Raw genomic sequence first — 25,293 nt, forward strand, 5'->3', positions numbered from 1 at the left:
ACAACATCTACCTCCACCCACCTGCCTCTATGCATGAACTTAAATTGTGCGCGGCCGACTATGTCCGCATGGAGGAGATGCAGACCCTCCATACCAAATTTTGCAATGACTATGTAGCCACCACCGCCAACCCTACCCCGCAACCTCCCCGCCCTGATACCCGCCCTTGCGAGCCCCACCAATCCCGCTTCACTAGATACGCCCCTCTTACCGTAGCCCGCTCTTGTATCCTCGATGAAGCCCTACAAGCTGACCTCATCCCTCCACCACGCAAGACAACCACACCTCCTAACGTTGATATGACCAAGTATTGTCGCTACCACCGCAACCATGGCCACACTACAGAAGAATGCAAAGCACTCCAGGATGAGATAGAAGAACTGGTCCGTGCTGGTCATTTTCACCACTTCATCCGCCGAGAGGATCATTCCTCTCGATCCCGCCACCCCGCTCGCTCCGACCACAGACGCCCCCCACACGACTCCCATCACGACAGACGCCCAGCCCAACCCGCTAACCAGGCACCCGAACCATCCCGCACCGACATCACCCCGTGACCCTCCCCTATGTGGCACCATCAACACCATCTCTGGGGGCTTCGCTAGTGGAGGATCTACCTTTTCTAACAGAAAGAAGCACCTCTGCCATATCCAATCCATCAATCATCTCACCCATTCCCACCACAGACGTTGTATGCCTCCCATCATCTTCACAGATGACGACTTTCATGGCCTTGACCATCAATAAGATGACCCCATGGTCATCACTGTTGAAATCGAAAACTACGCCGTTAAGAAAGTCCTCGTCGACCAGGACAGCTCCGTCGACATCCTCTACTAGGCCACCTACCAAAAACTTCAACTCCTGGACACTGCTATGGTCCCGTATGACGAACCAATCTATGGCTTTTCTGGCGAACAGGTATCCACTCGCGGCTACATCGACCTCCACACCGTGTTTCGTGAAGGAACCCAAACCAAAACCATTCCAATCTGCTTCCTTATCGTCGATGCGCCAACATCCTACAATGTCCTCCTGGGTCGTCCTTCCCTCAACACCCTTGGCGTTGTTGTCTCCACCCCCCCACTTGGCCATGAAGTTCACTTCTCCTTCCGGTGACATCCTCACCGTCCACTGCGATCAACGCCTGGCACGCGAGTGCTACATGGCCAGCCTGCGCCCACAACTCCCAATTCAACAAACCAACCACATTGAACGACCACCTAGCTCCAGCATCGCCCTATCAGGCGAAGATCTAGACCCCAGAGTAGGCCGGGATGTTCGTCTTGAACCAGTTGAGGAAACCTCCCCTCTAAAGCTTCCCAATGGCCACTCCATCTACCTAGGCACCGGTTTGAACTCTGACGAGCGTGCCATCATCACACCCATCCTCATCAGCAACACAGACCTTTTCGCCTGGTCAGCCACTGACCTACCTGGGATGGACCCTCTAGTAGCATCCCACAAACTATCCATATACAAAGAAGCTCGTTACGTCTCCCAGAAGAAACGCAAACTTGGCGAAGAACGCCGGCTAGCGGCTAAGGTTGAGGCTGACAAATTACTAAATGCAGGTTCCATAGAAGAAGCTCAGTACACCACTTGGCTTTCTAACGTAGTCTTGGTGAATAAAGCCAACGGCAAATGGCGGATGTGTGTGGACTACACGGATTTGAACAAAGCCTGACCTCGCGATGCCTACCCTTTGCCCAATATCGACCGACTTGTTGACGGCACGGCAGGGAATAAGGTGCTCAGCTTTTTAGATGCATATTCTGGGTACAACCAAATCCCCATGGCCGCATCTGACATGAACAAGACCGCCTTCATCACGGACGATGCCAACTACTTCTACAGAGTTATGCCCTTTGGTCTTAAGAACGCTGGAGCAACCTACCAACGGCTAATGGACAAGGTTTTCAGTCACCTAATGGGACAATGTGTTGAAGTCTATGTTGACGACATGGTTGTCAAGTCTCCAACCCACCACCAACATGCTGAGGACCACGCGGCGGTATTCTCCACGCTACGCCAATCCAACCTTCGCCTCAATCCTGACAAATGTGTATTCGACGTCGACCGAGGTAAATTTCTTGGGTTTATGTTAACCCAACGCGGCATAGAAGTCAATCCCAAAAAATTCAAGGCCATTATCGAGATGCGCAGTCCCACTACCATCAAAGAGGTCCAACGCTTCATAGGCCGCCTCACAGCCATTTTCCGCTTCTTACCCAAACTGGCTGAGCAAACCCAACCCATAGTCCAACTCCTAAAGAAATCCACCCGGTTCATGTGGACTGACGATTGTGAACAAATCTTTCAAAAACTGAAAACCACCCTCACCTCACCACCTATCCTCCATAAGCCGGACACCCGCCAACCCCTCCTCGTATACATCACAGCCACCGACCATACCGTCAGCGCCGCGCTTGTCCAAGAAATAGAAGGCACGCAGCATCCTGTCTACTTTATTAGCAGAACGCTGCAAGATCCTGAAACCAGATATCAAATGGTGGAGAAATTGGCCCTATCTTTAGTCCACGCAGCTCGCTGCTTACGCCCATACTTCCAAAACCACAGCATCACCGTCAAAACCGACTACCCAATCCAAAAAATTTTGCAAAAACCAGATCTAGCCAGACGGATGTCATCCTGGGCCGTCGAGCTGTCGGAATTCAACATTCGCTACGAACCACATGGCCCCATTAAAGCCCAATGTCTCTTAGATTTTGTCAACGACCTCCAGCACACACCCACAGAGGACCAGTGGACACTTCATGTAGATGGTTCCTTAAATCCAAAAGGTGTCGGTGCTGGCATTGTGTTAGAAGGACCCAACGACATCCTCATCGAAAAATCCCTTCACTTTGCCTTCAAAACGTCAAACAACCAGGCCGAATACGAAGCTATCCTCGCCGGCCTTTCCCTTGCCCGCGAAGTAGGTGTCAGAATGCTAACATGCAAAACCGACTCCAAGCTTACTTTAGGGCACCTAAATGACGAATTCCAGATTAAAGACCCCATCCTTCTACAATATTACCATCTGGTCTGAACAGTCATTCAATCCACCTTTGAGCGAGTTCGCATGGAACACATCCCAAGGACCGACAACATCAGAGCCGACATCCTCTCCAAATTAGCCAACACCAAATTAAAAAGCCGCCATCGATCCTTGTTGCAGCAAACACTATCTACACCCTCCATAACACATACTTGTCAAAACCTAACCCACACCTCAACGGACAACACAACTCCTCCCCAAAGCCATAATTGGACCACCCCTTATATCCAATACCTAAAAACCAGCAACCCCCCACAGGATCCGGACAAAACTTGGCTGGCTAAGGCCGCCAGGTATACCATGATAGGCGATGACCTTTACAAACGCGGGGACGGCCAACCCCTCCTCAAACGCTGCGTAAGTGCCACTTTCAGCGCGTGCAACACACCCATAGTGAAATCATCTAACGGCAACCGCACATGTAGCTGAGAAAAGTGACACATGTACATGTAGAAGAACTTCTTTGTGGCCCCCTCCTGCCCGTGACACACACGGTCAATAGCGCTAACCCTCTCCAGGGAAACGATATCCCCGCTTACACCCTTTGTGATGACAGGCGTACAATTCAACCAAGAGTTCAATAAGCGAGACCATCGGAATAAAGATGATTGATTACGGACATCGGCAGCCACCCACCCATAACCGCCTTTGACCGGCTAGTCACTCTCGGCCAACTCCTTTGGGGGATCTTCTCGGACCACCCTCACCGTTTCCATGGGGATCCCGCTTACCATACCTCCAGAACTGGTACCCTCTTCATCAACTTGCCTACCTCTGCTCCTCCCCGGCCCCATACTCTCACTACTAGATGTAGACAACGACACGCTATCGCTACTAGACATACCTTTTCTCGTGTTTTCGGAAAGATGTCGGTTGAAATTGGGAACTAGTCGGACAAGAAAATGCACACAAGACCTTTGAATACGAAATTCTCGCAAATGAACCAAGTAAACCCTTGCTTGTTTTGAAATCCATATTTATAGGCCAGAATCCCAAACGGCGAAAATCCTTTCCCGCCAAAACAACAACTCATACCAATTGACACCATCATTACAAGAGACATGACTCTTAAAAACGACGGCGACAAAACTCCCTGATTTGACCCCTGGCACCCCTTCACCTACCATCAAACTATTATCACTTTTTAGCCTTAACATTGTTCATCACACTTAAAGGCTGGGAGACTGGTGTACCACACCCAGCCGATCCCGTTAGCACACCAACACATAATCACCCTTGACCGACAACTCATATCGGCCAAGGCTGGGGGACTGGTGTACCACACCTAGCCAAACTCGACCAAATAAATAAACGATACATATATGCCAAGGCGGTCAAGTAGTCAGCCTAGGCCGAGTTGGTCTAAGCCTTACCAGATTAAACCGATAGCATAAACCGTCGAGGAAAGTAGTCGGCCTAGGCCGATTACTCCAATATACTTAGTAAAATTAAAGCCCCCCAGTGTTCAATAGGTCCTAAGGGCCTGGGCCCAGGCCCACTTACAACCCAAACTAAAGCCCAAGTCAGGGCTCAGCCCATGGCATAACCAAACATGATTAATATTCTATAAATACACGTGGACCCCAATAATTAAAGGTACGCATTCATTAATCATTGATTTGACCTTTTGAGAATTTTGACTCACTTGAGCTTCGGAGTCCCTTCTGCAAGTAACCCCTCCTGTGTCCAAACCGACATATACCAACCGAGAAGAGACCAACTGAGGAGATAGCGGACTACATGAGTAAGGTGACACTTGTATCTAACTTATCTTGTTTGTTCTCTGCAGGAACAGTTCCAGTTTAGCCAAAGAAATAAATAGGACACATTTATGCAAAGAATGGATAAAGAATGATCAGATGAGATTAAGTCATCACTAAACTAGACAATGATTAGACACTGTATAAGACACATAAATCATAATCTGTGATTTCTGGATTTCCTAAGCCAAAAAATCTTAAGGATTAAGCTATACTATGATGCGGCTTTAACGAAGGGTGACAACCGTGGGCTTGCGTTGTTCCTTCTGGTGGTCCCTACCTTAGCGTAGCACCGGCGGACCTTCCAATTGACAAAGGACATGGTTTTCCAAAATTTTTTATATTTATATATTTTAATATATAATTTTAAATGTATTTCTTTAAAAATTTAATATTTTTATATTCAATATTTTTATTTTTTATACATTTATATCTATATATAAAAGAAAAATCTTTTTTTTGTTGTTCACATTTTTAATTTTACTTTTTAAATATTTTTTAAAATTAAAATAATTATTTTATTAATATTATTTTTAAGTGATTATTTGTTTAATTTAATCAATTTTTTATTTGACTTATTTTCAAACTTAATCAATATAAATAAAAATTAATTATAGAAAAATTATAAAAATTAGTTGTATTTAATTTTATAATTATAATAATAACAATAATTATATATCTTTTATTTTTTATTATCATAAAAAAAGTAAATACAATGTTTTTACTAGTGTATATAAAAAAATTGGATATTACTCTATTGATTTCTATTTTTTTCAAAAATATTAAGTTGGTTTTCTAGTTTTTTTAGTCTTGATTTGATCTTAATTTTTTTAAAAAAGATGCAATTTTGTTCTTTTTCGTTAATTTTTTTTATCATATTAAGGTTTTTTCATCAAAATTCAAGTTGTGAATAAGGATGATTTGTTTTCTTTGTGTAATTAACATAATCCTAATGTTAATTTTGATGAGAAATCTTTACAACTCTTCAAGAAAGCTAACAAAAATAACCAAATTACATTAATTTTTAAAAAATCAATATCAAATTGAGACTAAAAACAAATAGATGATCAACTTGATATTTTTAGACAAAAAATGAATCTAAAGAATAATTAAACCAAAATTTTGACACTCCAAAATATTGATTGACCTTCCACAACTGAGCATAAGTGTTATTTAGGTCATAGTCTTCGTTCGGTCCACTCCTCTTTTATCAATCTTTTTTGTCTTTCACCCTCCCCTTCAAGAATTGGAACTCCTTCAAACTTTGCACCATTCAACACGTCAAGCTCTCTTCAACTGGATGTCTTTATTTTAAAATAACATTCGGATAGTATTATCCAAAAGCTTTTTTAAAATTATATAATCATGAAAATCCTTTTGACTTCCGGATTATACAGTTTGGAAAGGATAAAAGGATAAAATAGGAACTTATTAAATGTATGGGGTGCAGAAGAAAAGTATAGAGGTGCAAGAAGAACTAGTGTCCTTTATTTTGTGAACTTGGTGATTGAACTACCTTATACGAGTGACACGACTAGAAAACGTATTTGTTCTAACAAGGTGAGTTTGTTTTAGATTAAATTACCCTATAGGTTTACACAAAGTATTTTCATTTATCAGGATAAGTATTCTCATCCCCTTCGATTAGTATTCCCATATTTGAAAACTCTGAACCCAAAATTCTGAATTAAATTTTAAACTACTATTCTTAACTTTATCGTTGTGTTTGTGTTTGGATAAGAGATTTTAACAAATTCAAAAAATTGAAATACATGATATTTGAATTATTTAAAATTGAATTATTTTTATTTTTTAAATAGTTTGTTTGGATAGAGTAACTGAAATATTTTAGATTTCAATTTTCTTACTTCGATAAAATAATTTAATTTCTCTTTTAAGACAAAATTCTATTTTAAAGATATTTTTGATAACTTATCTTTGTCCATCGGTCTAAGTTGACTTAGCTCAACCTTTAGTCCAAGTTAACTCGACTCGACCTTCAACTAAGGTCGACTCAACTCAACCTTCGACCTACTCCAACTTGTCTCGACTCTTTGCCCAAGCCAACTCGGCTTAAGCATTGGTTGGATCGAAATGGTTTGACCTTCGACCCGGACCCAACTCATGTCGACCTTTGATATGGGCCCAATTTGGCTCGACATTCAACCTGGTCTGAGTCCCCATGACCTTCGGACCGAGCTGACTCCGCTCAACCTTCGGCCTGAGGCTACTTAACTCAACGTTCGAACCGAACTGACTCGGTTGACTTTCGGCCCGACCCGACTTGGCTCGACCTTCAGTCTAGGCCAACACGACTCTATTAATGGAGGCATGGCTAGGGTCGTCACAGGAATTTCAAAGCATTTGATGGAATCATGCCCAGGACCTTCAAAGAGATCTTGGGTTAGCTTCGGATCATATAATAAGAACTCTTTTTGTAATTTTTATAATGTTTATGTTTGGACTTTATCGGACCTTTAGTCGTGTTGGGCCTTTATGTGTTTTGGCCCATAATATATAAGCCCTTATGAGACACATTTGTATAGAGATTTGAGTATTTGAAATTTTGAGTTTTTCTCTCAAGTCTCGAGGTTCTCCTTCGAACCACTGATCCTTATCTTTGAATCTCTGATTCAATGTGGTGTATCTTCTTCACTTATCTTGGAATCTCCTCAAAGTAGCGTGGTTTCCTCCCATTCTGCAATTCCTCAAATCGGTGTCCTCTATTTTCCCCTCATTTCGTTCTTGGGTTCATACCCATTCGTTCGAGACTCGTATTCACCCTAAATCTGAGATGATCCTTCATCATCTACCTTCAACAAAATCGACTAGACTTGACCTTCGGCCTAGGCTGACTCGAATCAACATTTGGCTTGGGCCAACTCGGCACAACCTTCAACTTAGGTCGACTCGACACAAACTTCGATTTGAGTCAACTCGGTTAAACCTTTTAACCCAACCAACTTAACTTGACCTTCAACCTAGACCTTCGACCCGACTCAACCTTCAACCCGATCAAACTCGACACGACCTTCATCCTCGATCGACTCATCTCGATCTTTGACTTGATCTGACTCATCTCGACCTTTTTCCTCATCTAAACCTTTAATCCGACTGACTTGTCTCAACCTTTGTCTCATGTCGACACATCTCAACCTTTAGCTCGAGCTAATTCTTCTTGAACTGTGATCCGATTTGAATTGATTCGACTCTTCGCTTAAGTTGAGTTTGTTGATTCTTTAGTCGAAATTGACTCCACTGAGTTTTCGGCCTAAGTCAACTCAATTGAGCCTTCAATCTACCCCACTCAGCTCGACCTTCGTGAGTGGAGTGAAAATGAATGAAATTTCAATTTTTTTTCTAAGTTAAAATCTTATTTTGATCCTCTAATTTTCATAAAAAATTCAATTAGATCCTCATTTTTCTTTGATTCAATTTAGTTCTCTAATTCTTTAAAATGATTGAATTAGGTCCTTTTCATTAGATTGGTGTTAAAATTTCTTTATAATTTATACATCAAATCACTTCACCTACAAAATAAAATTAGTTTGAATATTTGGACTTTTGAAATAAAGTGATTTGATATATTAATTTTAACAAAAATCTATCCTCAATTTAACCAAAATAACCAAATTGAATCATTTTAAAAAATTAGAAGACTAAATTGAACCAAATAAAAACTATAGATCTAATTGATTTTTTTATAAAGATTAGAAGACTCAAATTTCTAAAGGAATTTGAAATTCTTCTATTTTATTCATTTGAAATACCTTCCAAAATTTCTTAAATTTCATTTTCTTTCTATTTATTTTATTCAAATAAGTCATTTTAGTGTGAAAAATTTTAAACTCATCAAATAAATGAATTACTCTTCCAAATTATCATATCCAAACTCAACATATAACATATAGGTCTTCTCAAGTATTTCTTTTCAGGGATTTTTCATATTTCACCTTTATAGCAATCCTTGGTGCAAACTGTCAAATGACTCAAAACAGTTAATTTTCTACAATAAATAGACAGATAGAACCACCTCTAAAACAAATACAAGTTCAAATAATGTATTGATTACAGTAATTTAACCTTTCTTTTACCGGTAAAAAATAGACGAGTGAGAGCCCTTAGGAAAGATGCACAAAAAGCAATAGATAAACAATTTCACCAATTGTTTTATAAAAGCGAAGCTGTCATACATGAAAAGGAGGAAAACAAATAATTCCTACTACATCTGAAAGTTTTATCCCAAAGAGAGAAGAAAATAAACTCTTATTCAATCAAGGGTCATTAATATGTGCTGTAAGTCAAATCAATGACCTGTATAAATTTATCTAATTTCTTAAGGTAAAAAATAAGAAACATCGACATTGTATGGCATGTAATACAGATACTCGAAGAAAATGTGTAAGAAACATTAACAGGCAAAGTCGATTCATGGCTCAGGTTGCATTTTCTCACATTCTTCTCGAATTGACTGGAAAAGAACAGTAGACAAATATCTTTCACCAAAGCTTGGGAAGACAACCTGCAAGCAATAGAATTAGAGTAACTTAATACTGAAATTTCAATATCATATGCAGCGTTAAGAGGGGAAAAAGATAAAGTGGGCAGAAAACAACAAACGAGAAATATTTAAACAAATAGAAAAGAAAAAATGCGGATGTAAGTGAATCTCTTTCTGGCTACGTACCAAAAAACCATCCATTCCTCAATAATTATTTTAAATTATATAATTCAGGCCAGTTGTGCAACCATAAAAGAAAGGAAAGGGAAAAGAAACTTAACCCACAATATAGCGGAAAAAGTACATAATAAACAATGAAAAGCCTTTGCAGCCTTTTAAGCCTGAATACTAGGTGGATTCACACTGAACACACCACAGAAAAATCAATGTATAACCATGTATGCATAAGGATGAGCAAATACGACAAGACAACCATGTATAAGCTAAATGGATACGAATTATAGTGTCCTACAATGCAAGCAACAGGATACTTATATAACATCGTATACTAGTGAACATGTCCTACAATACAAACTTGTCCTCAAGAACCAAAATCTAGATCTTATCTCGAAGGTTAGGTTGTTAAGAAAAAAACATAATATGATCAGATTGGTAAAATGAGAACTCTATCTGCATGATGCTTTTGTAAATTCAGCAAAGATCCTTCTCTAGATTGAGTAAATTCCTTATACAAACTATGTATAGATTTTGATCTTTTTGGTAGGAAATATGCATACCCCGATAAGTTTTCCTGCATTCTCAGGCCTCTTTCCAACCTTCAATGCAGCTGCGGCAGCAGCTCCAGAAGAAATTCCCACCTGTTCTCCAATTGAAATTAGCATGTAAGAGGCAAAGTATAAAGCAAACACATATGAGCTTTACATTGATATCAGAATTGAGGTGTGACAAGATTTGAAGAAAATTAACTCCAAAAGTGCAGGCTAAATAAGACACATGTTCTTATGCTCTATACAACAGGGTTTGGTAAGTATCATTCTTGAATATAACTAACGTTTAATACGGTGAGTGTACTCAATAACATGATCTTGTGCATGATTGTTTCAACCAACTCAGGCATGTCTCGTTGTGTGTAAGTGCACAGGACATGCACACCAAAACACATTAAGAAACTTAAAATACACAAAGGGTTGAAAAATATGAAGGACTAACCAGCAAGCCTTCCTGGAGTGCTAATTGTTTTGCAGTTTCAACTGATTCATCACTTGATATCTACAAAATTCACAAAAGAGGATATTAATTACAATACAGATCAAGAAAATCATGACATTCAGTATCTATCCAGGTCAGGTCGTTCCCATATCACATGCAGACAAATTTGACCAATTGAACAGAGCTCTAAATGTGGAAATACCAGTCCAGAATTAAGAAAGAGAATCAATCACCTGAATTAACAAGAAGCCAGTCTATAAAAAAATGTTCGTTATTGACAGTAGAGTAAGCAAATGCTTACAGAGATAAAGCAAGTCTAGAACCCAAATGCCCATGAAAGATAAACTCTCTGTTTCTTGGTAACCAATTTTGCATAATTCATTCCTGTCCAGGATGAAAGATAATCTCTATTTTCTAATATGTGCAGTGTATAGCAGTATAACATGTTCACAACCCAACTGTGAATATCAATATAGCTTGCCATGAAACAGTCAACAAATCAGGTTCTTAAAACTTCAGTAACAGATGACAATTAATATATGTGAATAATTCAACTAAATACTACAAGTATGCATGTGCTAAATCAGAAGGAAACACCTAAGTTACCAACAATGTATTAAACATTAAGTTGTGGAATAACTCAAACAAACCCACTACAGATGCATCTACCACACAAACATTCTATGATAACAGAAACCCGCAAGCATAGTAGGTAGAAGGTAAGCGAAAGAAGAAGAAGAAAGAATCACAAATGTGGTTCAATTGAAGGGTCCACGAACTTCAATCTCCGTCCACAACATAATCACTATAATTACAGATTACAACTTGTATTTTTTCTCTCGCAGTAAACTCTCAGTCAAACTCTCAATCAGGCACAACTCAAACGTAATCACAACACAACTGATGATATAAAGTTCCTATTTATACAATACTGTTATTACTAACTCACGTGAAACACTTTCTAAACTAATGAGGAAAACATGTGAACAGTATTTCCCATTAGTGGACAGGAAAGTCACTTAAACAGTTTCTCCAGATGGTTCAAGTCTTAGTAAATGCTAAGAGACTAGATAGATAGTGTATTGAGACTATCCACTACATATGGTAGAAGTTGCATATCATCTACTCAACTGTCTGGTATAGTCTACTCCAGACGGTTCAAGAACCATTAGAAAAGATTTTAGTGAGCCAATCTTCAGACGTTATTTCCCATTTTGGTACAATGACCAAAAATATATCAATAAATATCCCTTTGCCCTTTTTAACAAAGATGGACCTAGTTTTGTACAAGGTTAAGTAGGAACTGAAATTTTCAAGGAAATAGACAAGGAAAATTAGAAAGGGAGACTAAACGTTTCATTACATTTATTCGACCAGAATTGTCACCTGTGATCATTGCATGATAAGCAAAGATGATCATAGGAAATACAACAATATTATGACACTGAGTACCTACTTGGCACTAGATGGGGGACATTGAGTTAAGATAGCAACAACATTTTCGTTCAGGTTAACACCAATATTCAAATAATTAGAGTGGAGATGACAACAAGATCAAGTGACAAGGGTAGTACCCGTTCTATCTGAAAACTTTTTGCCACGTTACCCATTGGATACTTGCCTCAAAATTATTTGCAAATTATTTTATCCTATAAGATATCCATGGATGCTTCTTAATTTTGTATATTTGTTTTGTACATTTTTTATTAAATTATTTAAATCTTATTCTTTAAAGTATAAACTCAAAAAATTATCCTAAAGTAGTCCAAATAAAATTGCATCATACATTATTAGTAAAAGTAAAAGTAGTCCTTTCAAAAAACAAATTCAAATAAGTTGCACTACAAGTTATAAATTTAAATAAAATTCATATCTTAGAAAACAACTAAATTGTAAAGAAGTACCTAAATAAAAATCATTAACAATTGATATAAAGGCATTATTGTTAAATTTGGAATTAAATATTACAAAAGTAGATTTTAGAAGCTGATGTAAAATGTAAATTATATACACAAACACACACACACATATACACAAACACACACACACACACACACACACACACACACACACACACACACACACACACACACATATATATATATATATATATATATATATATATATATATATATATATACATATATGGCAGGTATCCTAAGGATATTGTGATACCCGTACCCTATCTATTAAGAAGTTGGTAATTAAAAGTATCCATCTTGTTTTACCCGTAGATATTTGTAAGTACAACTCGTCTAGTTTTTTTTGCAAATGCTTGGTAGACAAGAAGTATTTGTTGTGCAAATAATGCATTCATGTTTGTCAGAAGAATTACATGCAACAGAATCAAACACTATGATTCAAATTTCAAAATCCAACGAATTCTGCTTTTGAAAATAATTAGTACCAAATTTTAAAACACTCAGTTTAGGAAACAAAGAAACTCATTAGATTATAACATAAATGGTAATAGACAACTGGAAAGTGTAAGAACAGACCGCTATAACTTCATCAAGCACATCTTGATCCAAATTCCCGGGCACAAAACCAGCTCCGATACCCTGAATTTTGTGAGGTCCTGTAGTTCAGCAGAAAACAGCAAAGATACAACTTCTTAAATTAAAATTAAAATAGTGGATTTGGAATCTGTAGAAACTTTTTTCCGGTTTTGTACCTGGCTTTCCTCCTGAAAGTATGTTGCTTTCCAGAGGCTCTACACCAATAACCTGATACATAATGAAAAAAAGCTTAACAGGACCCAACAAAGAAAGCTTTTCTACAAGAAATATACTTCAGATGATAAGACATGAGCAGTGAATGGAGTGCATAGATTGATATACACCTACACCTAGTATTTTATGCATGGAACATTCCTTTCCGTCATTATATTCATTGATAATATTAGGTACATTTGGGTTAGGCAATGCCATTGACAAAGATGTACCTGTATTTTTGGGTTTTTTTGTTTTAAGAATCGACCAACTCCAGAAACAGTTCCGCCAGTTCCAATTCCTGCAACTAAAATATCTATCTTTCCTCTTGTATCTTCCCATATCTCTGGACCAGTTGTCTCAAAATGAACCTGTATAGTTGAATCAAAGTTTGCATATCAGATCATTTGGCAGCACATCACCCTAAATCTGTAGGACATTTCGATCAAGTTGGTTATATTGTCTCTCAATTTGAACACTTTCCCAACTTCTTCTCTTTTCTGTAGCAATTTTAGGAAACAGGGCCTTAGGAGCCAAAATTAAAAAATAAATAAAAAAGGTTCAACTGGGCTACATGACTTTGTTACTTTTAGAGAACCCTGTAACTAACTTCAATCTTGTGAGTTTCATGTGTCATGATAAAGTTTTGCTGAAAACCCACAGAAAAATAAATTGAGGAGAAAGACCACAGGAAAGGAAAAAGCAGCTCCTTTGCACATTACAAAAGAAGCTCCTCTAAAAGACCACAAGCAGAAAAGACAGAGAAGCTAAGAATTAAAAAATAATAATCTCATGTCATCTTTTATCTCAACTAAATACCATCAATCAACAGTAAAAATGATTGTAGACAGACAACTAGTTTGTAAAGCCAAGTGAAATAGTGTTTGAAATAAAATTAAGCTTTTCCCAACAATAAGTACTTGTGGAAGTAATTTGAAACGGTTTATTGCAAGTAACATTACCAAGGACATCATCCCATGGGAGAAAGTAACCCAAGAGTGGGTTTGATTAAATCCTCATTGCTGCCAGCTTGGTTTCTATGGTAATATAATTCATTATGGAAAACAGTTCCTACTATAAATAACACTAACAAGATTGATGAGATCCTCATTGCTGCCCGCTCGGGTTCTAAAATTAAGTTTTCAGTGGAAGAACAGTTCTTACTGTAATCAACAATAATGATTTTTTGCAGCTTGCACAAACCAAGCAACATTTTATCTCTGGATAGTCGTCTGTCTGTGTAACGGCCACAACACTTCATAAATGGCTATGGACATTCTAATACATTGTACAGCTGATAGAAACATAAGGGCACTGGAGTTGGAGTAGGCTCATTAGTATCTCTGGGGAAACTTCGTTATGCTCTCATACTCAGACAGAGGAATGAATATTTTCTTTTAATTATGTTCATGGGCTTGATAAGAAAATGGAGGACTGAGGTCAAAATGTGGTGGAAAGGCAACTGGTGGGATAGTTATTTGGTGCCTGTAGCTGGAGAAAAATGCATTTATCTTCAACGAAAAATTTGCTTTTGCATTTCCATTAACCAGGACTTCATGATTGAAGCTTTAAATAAGGCTTCCAACCAAAGATAAGTAAAAGACTTATCAATTACCAAATCTTTGTACGACTGTACAACATACAGTTCTAACTCTGACGCTGGAGCTAATGGTGCACCCTATATAGAATCCTATTTCCAGGAACACAGGATTCATGGACTTAAACATAGAATAAGCTGTTATAATTTACCTTAGGATTTGAAGGATTATCAAATTGTTGAAGCATGTATGCGTTGGGGGTATTTTTCAAAATTTCTTCAGCCTTTTGAACTGCACCATTCATGCCCTTTGCTGCATCAGTCAAAACGAGCTCAGCACCAAATGCTTTCAAAAGAACTCGTCTTTCTAAACTCATTGAAGCAGGCATTGTCAAAATGAGTTTATATCCTCTTGAAGCTGCTATAAAGGCGAGACCAATTCCTGTGTTCCCACTGGTAGGTTCCACCAATATACTCTGAAATGCACATGAGAAGCAAGTTAACTCAGACAAAAAATAATCAAGCAACATCAAAATTATATAGCCACAGCTAATATGACAATAAATTAAATCACAAAAAAAATGTCATCTAGCTCCTTTGTAGACCATAGTACAGCATAAATGTAAAGGAAACAACACTGCCTCATTGCTACCGTGTAAGAAAAATGTTTGACTTGACAAAATGTGCATACTAAGTTGTAGTTCTAGAATTGTCAAAGCAGTAAATATTCCCACAAAGTTGTGTAAAGTGTCATTTTGATAATAGAAAAAATTGTATAATGAACGCATTAAAACCATTAGGCCATATAAAGTCTCAACATTTTAAAAATTCGCTCATAAGTCACATTATAAAAGCATAACATACACCAAAGTATGTTAGTATAATTTCTTGACGAAGGATTTGGACAAACATCACTATAAAGACTCCTAGAATAGACAAATAAGAAGAAGAAAATGAAGTGAAACTTCTTCATAAATTAAAATTAACTTGTGGACAAGTAGAAACATATATGATTAAAGAACAATATGAGAGATCTTTTACAAACTAGCTTATGCATAAACTAATTTTAACTTACGAAAATGATCATTTCATTTTTTTTCCTTGTATGTTTCTCCCCTATAAGTTCTTATGGACAAGTTCGACTTTTTGGTTTGAATATAAAAAAGTCATTGACAAGGTGCACAGTTAGTTTTATTTATAGTCAACCAGGAAGGTGTAGCAGAGTGGTGAAGCACAGGAGTATAGAGATATAATACACCATATACGTCAATTATGTCAGATACTATTTTTAAAAATTTATAGTTACTTCCAAAAAATTATTTTTAGCTTCAGTTAATGCTTGATAAGGCATTACATGTGTGACTTTGGAGCAATACTGCTAAGATGAATCATATAAAAATTTGATACCTAAGTAGCAAATGCCAAAAGAATAAGTTTTTAAAGTGGTTTGCATTAGCCATGTCTGACAAGCAGCTAGAGTTATAGTGAAATCAAATATTATAAGTCACAACTATGACACATTTATACCTTCCCAGGTGTTATAGCTCCTCTCTGCTCAGCATCATTTATCATGCTAAAACCAATCCTGCAAGATGAAAAATTGGAAGCCTTAAAGAAAAAAATAATAATAATAATAAACCTCCAATAAGCAAATTATGTGGCCAAATAACTTATGCAAGCACATAGAAGCACCAGCATCAGCCTCATGAATTTTGAGTTTATACCTAACGATAACTGAAATTATCACCAAATAGTAGATACATAATCAAGTGTCTTTTACTAGAACCATTAAAGGAGTTAAATGTACATCCATATTGAAATCCAATACTTAAGGCTCTCTTCAACAAATAACAACAAAAATAATAAAAAACCAGCACAGAAATCAATAACAAAGTTAAACCAGATAATTTTGTCACTTGAAACATGGACTTGTTTGGTTTAAGATACTTAATGATATCCAATACTTATTGAAAACTATCCTCTTCAACTAATAGCAACAAAAAGAATAAAATCCAGCAAAGAAATGAATAACAAAATCAAAACCAGCTAATTTTGTCACTTGAAACATTATGGACTTGTTTGGTTTAAGAAACATTTTCTGTTTTCATATTTTATTTTCATTTTCAGCAACACACTCTTTATAATTGGTTTATCTTCCAAATAGTAAATACAATTCTCACATTTTAAAGAGTACGCCTAAAAAATCATCTTATTAACATTCCTTTGACACAAAAAACGCCAAATAATTTCTGCTTTATTTCGTGCTGTCAAGAGATATTCACGATTAGAGATCTCACATGTTTAACAAGCAACTAATCAAATTCAAGTTCTCACCTGTCTTTGACACTACAACACGGCTCCATAATCTCAAGCTTTGCAGCAATATTGGCCACAGAACCCTTCACGATATTGTTGAGGTAAACCATTGGAGTTTTCCCTATGAGCTGTGCCACGTCAACAGAAAAAAGAACCAAACAAAATTAAGATTTATCCTTGAAGGTTATTTCACACACAGAAATCAAACAACTAAAGTTCGTTAACAGAATTGAAGTTTCTCCTCGGTAACCTATATTTTATAGATTATGTGTCTGTTTTGAGAAACCTCTTCGTAGGCACTGATGAGATGGGAAAAAGAAAAAAAAAATTAAATCATTTCTTCAATATCAAAAATTAGTTTATACCTCAGCTAATTTGTAAAAGTTATTGACTGATAGCTTCATCAAAAATCTGGTTTTCATCTCATGGAGCATGAGATTTAGCTCATGCAAAAGCTAATTTAATATTTCCTTCTTATTTTTCTCTTCCAAAAATGCCAACCCTCCGAACAGACCCAACGAGAGATAAAATAGACCTCCAATTCCAATTAAGAACAACGGTAAAAGCATCTAAACAACTCATCTAAGCAAGTGTATCCCAAAGAAAATGACAAAAGGTGGAGAAATTTCCAGCAACCCATTCAGAGGCTTGCAAATTCAGTTAAACTGACCTGCGTAACATCTTCAGCAATGTTGAGACCCTCAATTTCAGTTTGGGGCTTAACGGAGACAGCTTTGCAGACAACGAGGGAAGGCGACGAGATCCTCGTGACGAGTGGTCTCGAAGAGCGGCCGTTGCCGGGCCTGAGTGACGTGGCGGTGGAGACAGTGGTGAAAGGGTGGAGAGTGGGAGCACGCGAAGAACAGGTGAACGAGTTGACGAAGGAAGCAGAGGTCATTGTTGTTGATTGGGGAAACCTCACAACGCAAAGAAGGTTGGGAACTGGAGAACGACGACGTTTGATGAGTGAAGTGGAAACTGATTTGCCGAACGAAAATGGCAAGTTACTGCAGAATCGCACGAACTCACTTCACAGTATCCTTTTGTAGTTGCTCCCACGAATGCGCATTGGAAGATGGGTCGCAATTGCAGTGTCTGTTGGCAGTGCAAAGAGCCAATGATATGTTAGCAACTATAAATCACACAATTCAACATTTGACGTAACTACTGTGGTAATTTCATCACCATAGTTCTTCACTGTCACCCTCTGTACATTAATTTTATTATTACTTTACTATATAATGATAAATTGTTATTCGATTTTTTTCTAGCTAATAAGAATTCCATCAATCTAATATAAATATTTAATAGCTGAAAAATAATATTATTGTAAAGAGTAAAAGCATATGAATTTTTACCCCGAATAAAATCAACAGTTTAAATATTTTGAAGAAGTAAAATTTAATTTATATTTAAAAATTAGAATGTAGTGATCATGCTCTAATAATATTAAATTATGTTATCTTATTGTCTAATCACAGATAATTACTTATATAGATTTTAACTTAATATAAAGGTGAAGAAACCTAAAAATATAAGTGTTTTTGAAAATTCTAATAATCATTATTGTTACATCTTTACCTTTTCATTTTAATGTTGTTTTTTAATTAAAAGAAAAAGTCCAACATTTTTGTTCAGTTAGGAGACAAACAAGATTGTATTAAAAATAGCTTAAGAACTAAATATTATTGAAAAAGCTAGGAGAAAATAGAAAAACTTAGTAGACTTTTCGCACAGAAAATTTTAAACCATTCATTAAAAAAGCGGCATGGAAATTGTGATTTTGTTTTATTTTGACAAAAATGAATAAAAACAAATCCCATCGTAAGAGATTCTTAAAAATCTTGTAAACATGTACGAGTAATTATTTTACTGGGGATTAAATGTAAAGTTACTAAACGATTTAAGAAATGGAACATTGTTTGGATAAACCTATATTTTATGATAAATAAATATGATTTATAAATTTTCCAAAAAGTATTTCTAGGAGCTAATTCCTACATAAGTGATTTAATTAAAGGTAAGATATTCTCTGCGTAGAACAACACTTCAGAACATTCTATTAAATTAAGGAATCAATGAATAAATTATCAAATTAAAAACCAATATTAACATTAGACGGAAAAAAAAATGTCCTGAAATTATATACCTGTTGACTTGTTCCAAAGTCTCGACATATTGGATAGACGCTGGGTTGATGACATGATTGAGATCACGAAAATTATTGATTTTTTCTGTAATAATAAATGGCAATATTTTGACTTTTAAGAAATAAACGCTCCTTTTGGTGATTTTTAAAATGTATTTGATAAAAATATCTATATATTGTCTTTTATTTGTTTAACGTGTTTGAAATTGAAGTATTATATTATAAGTAAAACAATAAAATACAAAACTTAGAGCGAGTGACAAAAATAACTGACAGATATATTTGCATTTACTTTATAACTTCATTTAATACAAAAATTGTAAAATTAGTTAATTTCATTTTTAATTTAATATAAATAAGTTTATCTGACTTTATTTCTATTCCTTCACATAACCTTTCATGACTTTATACTTCGTCATCATTACTGTTTCATCCTAAATTTAAGACATAAAGACAAACTTACGAAGAAATACGTCTTTAATGATAAAATGACAACTGTTTATGTGCAAAGACGAGTTTAGTGTAAAACATTGTAAGTTAATATATAATAATAATAAATATGGTAAGAAGATAAGATAAATAAATTATGATACCATTAAATGTAGGATGGAAAGTATGTAAATTATTATAACATCCTAAAAATTAAAATATTATTTATACTATAAATTTACCATACAACATTTATCGTACCATACATAAGCTCGTGATATAAATAAGATAGTACATGAGATAAATTAATTACATTTCATTATTACTGTATTTATTATTATCTCACGCACTTGACTTGAGCATTAAAGTATCTTCTGAGACACACTTCATTCCACCACTTTGTCTTGGAGAGACAATAACCTAAGACATCTCGTCTTGAAGGTGTAAAGTCATAGTTTGAAGTACGCTTGAAGAGAAGTTGAAAGAGATCATCACAGTTTACAAAACAAACAACACATGCAATAATAAGCTACATTGGAATTAACTCAACTCAAAACTCACTCAATTCAAACTTACATAATCATGCTACAACAATTCAAACTCACTCAAAATCCAACTTACAACAATCACATAGACCACACATGTAGTGGTGGACCGACGTCTACCCTAAGTTTTGTTAAAATTATTACCAAATGTTTGGAAAAAAAAATTATTCCCCCCCCCCCCCCCCCCCACCTCTCTCTCTATAATTCTTTACTTTTACTTAAAAAAGTTGTTGGATTGAAAATCAAATAATTTTTAATTGTCCCCACTAATGGTTCACACATAATCTCAAACAATGGTTCACACATAATCTCATATGTATGACCTCAATGTCATACAACTTCCATCAAGCTCAATAAGCATTGTAATACAATATAACTCTTTCAAACAAAACCATAAATCAATCACACATAGGAATTAATATTCAATTTTTTTTTTATAAAAGCATTTACATTCAGTGAGTCAATAAGACTAGAAGAAAATAAGAAAACAAAAGAAAATAGCTTAAGCGAAAATATGCTCGCTTGAGTGAAAATTAGATAGAGACTAAGTTAAGTTACAATGTTATTTTGTTTGAGCGAAAAATCTTTTGCTTGAGCAAAAAATGAGGTTGAAAACAAATTTATTTTCAACTCTATTTTTCCTTAAGCGAAAAAACTTTTTACTTGAACGAAAATAGGATAAAGAATACGATTTGTTCATATGTTCTATTTTCGCTTGGGCAAAAATCCTTCACTTGAGTAAAAATATTAAAGAAATCAACCTAAATACCATAATTAAACCAAATTTCAAGAATAATTCCAAAAAAAATTAGTAATACAACTTCTAAACATTTCAAATGATTAATTCAACCATAATTTGCTCAAGCTTCATTCTTTACTAATTTCCAATCAATCTTGGACCCTAAACTCAAAGTATGCAAACAATTTATTGATCAACCACAATCCTTGCATGAAACCAAAATCCAAGGGCCAAGTCATTTTCATATTCAAATCATCTATCCTAAGGTTTTCTATAAAAAGAATATATATAATTTCTCTTGCCTGTTGCGGTTATCCTCAAAGTTAAATTTCAAAACCTAAGCAATAAGGCTACTCACAACTTAGGTACCTATAGTAAGGTATCCAAACATAACATAATAATGTGGTAAAAAAAGTTGAGAATGTCAGTTTTCTCAATTAACCCGCTAATATTGATGACAAAATCATACAAAAATTAATAGGAGAAAGAATATATAGAGTAAATGGAAACTTACTTTGTTTGAGAATTTGATCATGTAGAAATGTTTCGTACCTCCTCAACTACGACAATGTGTTTTCAAATTTTGTAATAGATGAGGTATGGAGAAGAAATTTTAGATAGAAGGGAGAGAGAAATAAACTAGAGAGGGGGAAAGAAAGTGTAAGGATGAGTAGAGAGTAACAAATTATGATCTGTTATCGATCTTGCAATATTTTTTTGTCAAGATGATCCCCTAGTAACCACAACTCCCTTGAGTGTAAACACGCAACCATTTATGGTTTTTGTAAGACCCATAAAACTTAAGTAAATAAATAAGTTTTTTTTTTATAAATGTGAGAGAATGAATCTATAAAGTAATTAATGCGGAGAGTTATGACAAAGAAGTAATGGAAGCTCAAGTAGTTAGACACGCTTGGTGTGTTTGAGAGGACTTGGGTTGAAGTCTTGTGTATGTCATTAGTGTGATGTTTTAATTATTTAATTTATTTTGGGCGCATATATGAACACGATTTGGATTCCAAGTAAGGGTTTTGTAGTAATCTCTGTCAGGGTGGTTCAAAATTATATATTTATAATTTTCCTTATTTTTCTATCATTGGGAGTCAACGATTTCTTTAATTTCTTTTTTTGTTTAGAGATATCTTGCGGTATTAGTATTTACGTGCATATGGTAGCTTTGGGGTTTTGATTTCTTCTACCATAATAGTAGTTTGTGATCGGTGTATTTTAAATATGTATGACATATATAAATGTTAAAAGAGTTTGAGTTTTTGTTATATGCGATTTTAGTTTTAGATAATTAAAAAGGGAATTGTGACTTTCTTTAACACGTACAATATTGGTTGTTGTAAAAGAATATGACTTTGATCATTTGCAACATTTTATTTATTTTTAAGTAAAAGGAAAAATTTTAGATGGCAATTTGGGAATCAGGGTGACAACAGATGAAATTGAAAGACAAGCACATTACAGGGTTTGACTGGTGATAAACGTGTGATTAATATGAGCGGGGAGGTTCATATGCTCCTTGCTCACACTTGAGGACTGCTACGAGCGAGGAGGTTCGTATAGACAGGACCACGAGAGGTGTTGAAGATTAATTTGGTAACTTTTCACAAATCATAGGGCTTTGTATCAATTTTCATAAGTGGTGTCCTATTTTTGTAAAAAACGTGTTGTAAGAAAGGGCTTCTTCCTAAAAATTATAAGGAACAATAAAACTAATAATCATAACACTTGTCATAAGAGTTCTATTTTTTTTTACTCAGATCCTCCATTTTATTAAGGTGAATATGGTATGGATGATTACTTCATTAAAAATGTCTTCTTTCACACAATAGTCATTGAAGAAAACATATTCATCATTCTTGTCCAATCTAACCCTTTAGTTTTTCTATTTAATTGATTTTTTACTTTTGTTTTGTAAGTTAAAAATGTATCAAACATTAAGTACACTTTAGAGTACCTAAAATAATCATATACGAAGGTTACAAAATGAATTAACCACTTCAAAATATGTTTTGTTTCAAGTCAACAAAATCATACAAATTAAACTATATAATTTAGTTTCACATATATCACACTGTCAACTTTATTTGTGATATTCACATTTTCTAAATTAGTATGTCACACATCATAAAAGTTAATAATATAAGTAGAACATTCAAATTCACATTCATTAACAACTTTAAAAAGTAATAAAATAATAGGCCTTGATCACAATATTCATTTTTCCACAAACGTACAACTTTTTGTTATAATGATCTTATTAAACTAAAATGATACTTTAACCCATTTTTTCACAACAATGCACATACTAAATTAACTCTAACCGAGGGAACATGTAGCATGTCACTTAAAAAGCAAAATTTTTTTCAGATGTAAGCTTTATAAGAAATTTTCCTTTCTTAAAACCAAAGTTGTCTTAGAATTACCAATACCTCATTCTTTTTAGACCTCAACCAGAGGTTTGTTTTAACATGCCTAATACATCAGATCCAGAAGAATTTAAATATACTTTCCTCCCTTAATTATTAATGTGTTTTTTTAGAACAAAATCATGATAAAGTTTCAACCTTCTAAGTGGACAATACATCAGATGTCATGTTTGACTGTAATAATATTATCTTAATGGAATTAAGATGAAAACATTAGTGTCATTTATGGAAATGGAAAAGTGATTTCAAAGGTGAAACCGCTTTCCTCTTATACCTCAATAGAGGATCTTGTTTTGCTATGTTTAATAGTCTAACATTACTTAAGAGTTAAGGTCAAGAACAATTCAAGCACACATTCATCCCTTAATCTTCTGATACATCTTTTAAAAATAATTGTAACATACCTTCGAATTCCATGACAAATAATACCTAGGATATAGAATTGACCTTAATAACATTATCTCAACAAATTTTAAGGTGAAATCAAAAAAACCCAAAATAACAAAGTAATTATGTATTTTAAAAAACACATAAGAAAATATATTATGAAATAAATAAATAAATTTCAAACTCTACTAAAAAACTTAAACGAAGCTCAATCTCATAATTCGTATTCATCTTAAAAGTATAAGTAACAAACATATTAATATATAAATCTTTAAGAGTGAGCCAGGTGGAACTTTTATCTTTTCACGTAGAACACATAACTTTACAACAAATATTAGTAGAGTTCACTTAGCCTTTTCGTTTGCTTCAATTTTCAACCTTATGTGACAAAGTGTTTTTTACGATAAATAATTGTAAGTGTAACATATTTTATAAATTTTACGCATTCACATGTAATTATTAAATTAAAAAGTTGAATACACATTTTTAAATGTTTTTATATATTATTTTGTTATTAAGTTTTCTTTCAATAATTAATATATTTTTTTATGTGAGTGAGTTATTAATGTGAAATTTAAGCAAAAAAGTTTATTAAAAAAAATCCAATTAATATATCTGAGCTTTACAAATTCTAATATAGCAGATTTAGAAAGAAAAAAAAATCATGCAATACAGAGATCCGATTACTTAAATTATAAACAAATCAAGAAATTGCATAAGAAAGTTAAAAAGCACCCCAAAAAAAAAAAAATCAAATCAATGAAAGTGTCCAGGTTCACCCAAAGAAATAAAATGAATGGGGACCAGGAAACAAATGTATGTGGAACTAGGAAACAAATGTATGGAAACGAAAATATGTGTGGAAGTAAAACAATCGTTTTTTTTTCATATCTTCAAAACAAAAGTATTTCATTTTTTCCACAACTAAAAAGACAAAATCTATCACACAACAAGAACGCGAAACAAGACATTTTGTTGCTTAATTAATAATACTACTTAGAAATGTCATTAATAATTTTGATTCGTTTTACTGAAATAGTCAAGGGAACAACAATATTATAGGAGTATAGCATATAGTCTTCGTGATTTTATTAAAAGAAAATCTATATGATTATGTATCATGTACTAAATATAAAGATGATTTAAAGAGTAGCCATTAGTATTTTATGAAATAAACTTAAACATTGAAATTTTAAAATTTTAATATTGAAATATCAATGGTTGTCGTTTGCAGTGGGGCGTTTTGCTTGTGGGACAATAGTGGAATATCGCCCCTGCCAATTTCATAGTTTGAATTTTCTGAACTTTTCATGGCAAAAGTTTCTGTTCTTTAAGCACAAAAAATATCATAAGTGATTACTTTTTCTAACATATTAGGACTACAAAAATTTTAAAAATATTAAATATTTTTTATTTAGATTTAATTGTATGATCTTTCTTCATACAAAAAAGTGAGTTGATTGATTTGTCTAACCTCAACCTATAATGAATCTATGTGAACCAATATCAGCTGACTTTGACATCCTAATATTAATATATATATATATATA

The 25,293-nt window shown here is 34.7% G+C and overlaps 1 protein-coding gene across 1 annotated transcript; it reads right to left on the reverse strand.

The window, feature by feature from the left end:
- Positions 1-8,966: 8,966 nt before the first annotated feature.
- Positions 8,967-18,163, reverse strand: LOC114178071 (cysteine synthase, chloroplastic/chromoplastic-like). The gene is made up of 10 exons (XM_028063767.2): positions 17,727-18,163; positions 17,075-17,184; positions 16,268-16,325; positions 14,953-15,216; positions 13,437-13,574; positions 13,167-13,218; positions 12,991-13,070; positions 10,493-10,552; positions 10,060-10,140; positions 8,967-9,343 (listed from the first exon to the last, which is right to left on the reverse strand). The coding sequence occupies exons 1-10, from the start codon at positions 17,952-17,954 to the stop codon at positions 9,251-9,253; spliced, it is 1,164 nt and encodes a 387-aa protein (XP_027919568.1). The 5' UTR covers positions 17,955-18,163; the 3' UTR covers positions 8,967-9,250.
- Between the last annotated feature and the right edge of the window lie 7,130 nt (positions 18,164-25,293).

The sequence above is a fragment of the Vigna unguiculata genome, chromosome 3 (assembly GCF_037176805.1).
Source record: "Vigna unguiculata cultivar grain cowpea cultivar isolate G323 ecotype 2 chromosome 3, ASM3717680v1, whole genome shotgun sequence".
NCBI classification, from domain to species: domain Eukaryota; kingdom Viridiplantae; phylum Streptophyta; class Magnoliopsida; order Fabales; family Fabaceae; genus Vigna; species Vigna unguiculata.

Bases quoted from the DNA above. Each gene is read 5' to 3' on its own strand.
- LOC114178071 (XM_028063767.2), bottom strand. From the start codon at position 17,954: ATGACCTCTGCTTCCTTCGTCAACTCGTTCACCTGTTCTTCGCGTGCT. The intron at 17,185-17,726 runs GTCAGTTTAACT...GACGTGGCACAG, and splicing joins TTGCTGAAGATGTTACGCAG to CTCATAGGGAAAACTCCAAT. The intron at 10,553-12,990 runs GTCTGTTCTTAC...TGAATTTTGTAG, and splicing joins TGCTTGATGAAGTTATAGCG to ATATCAAGTGATGAATCAGT.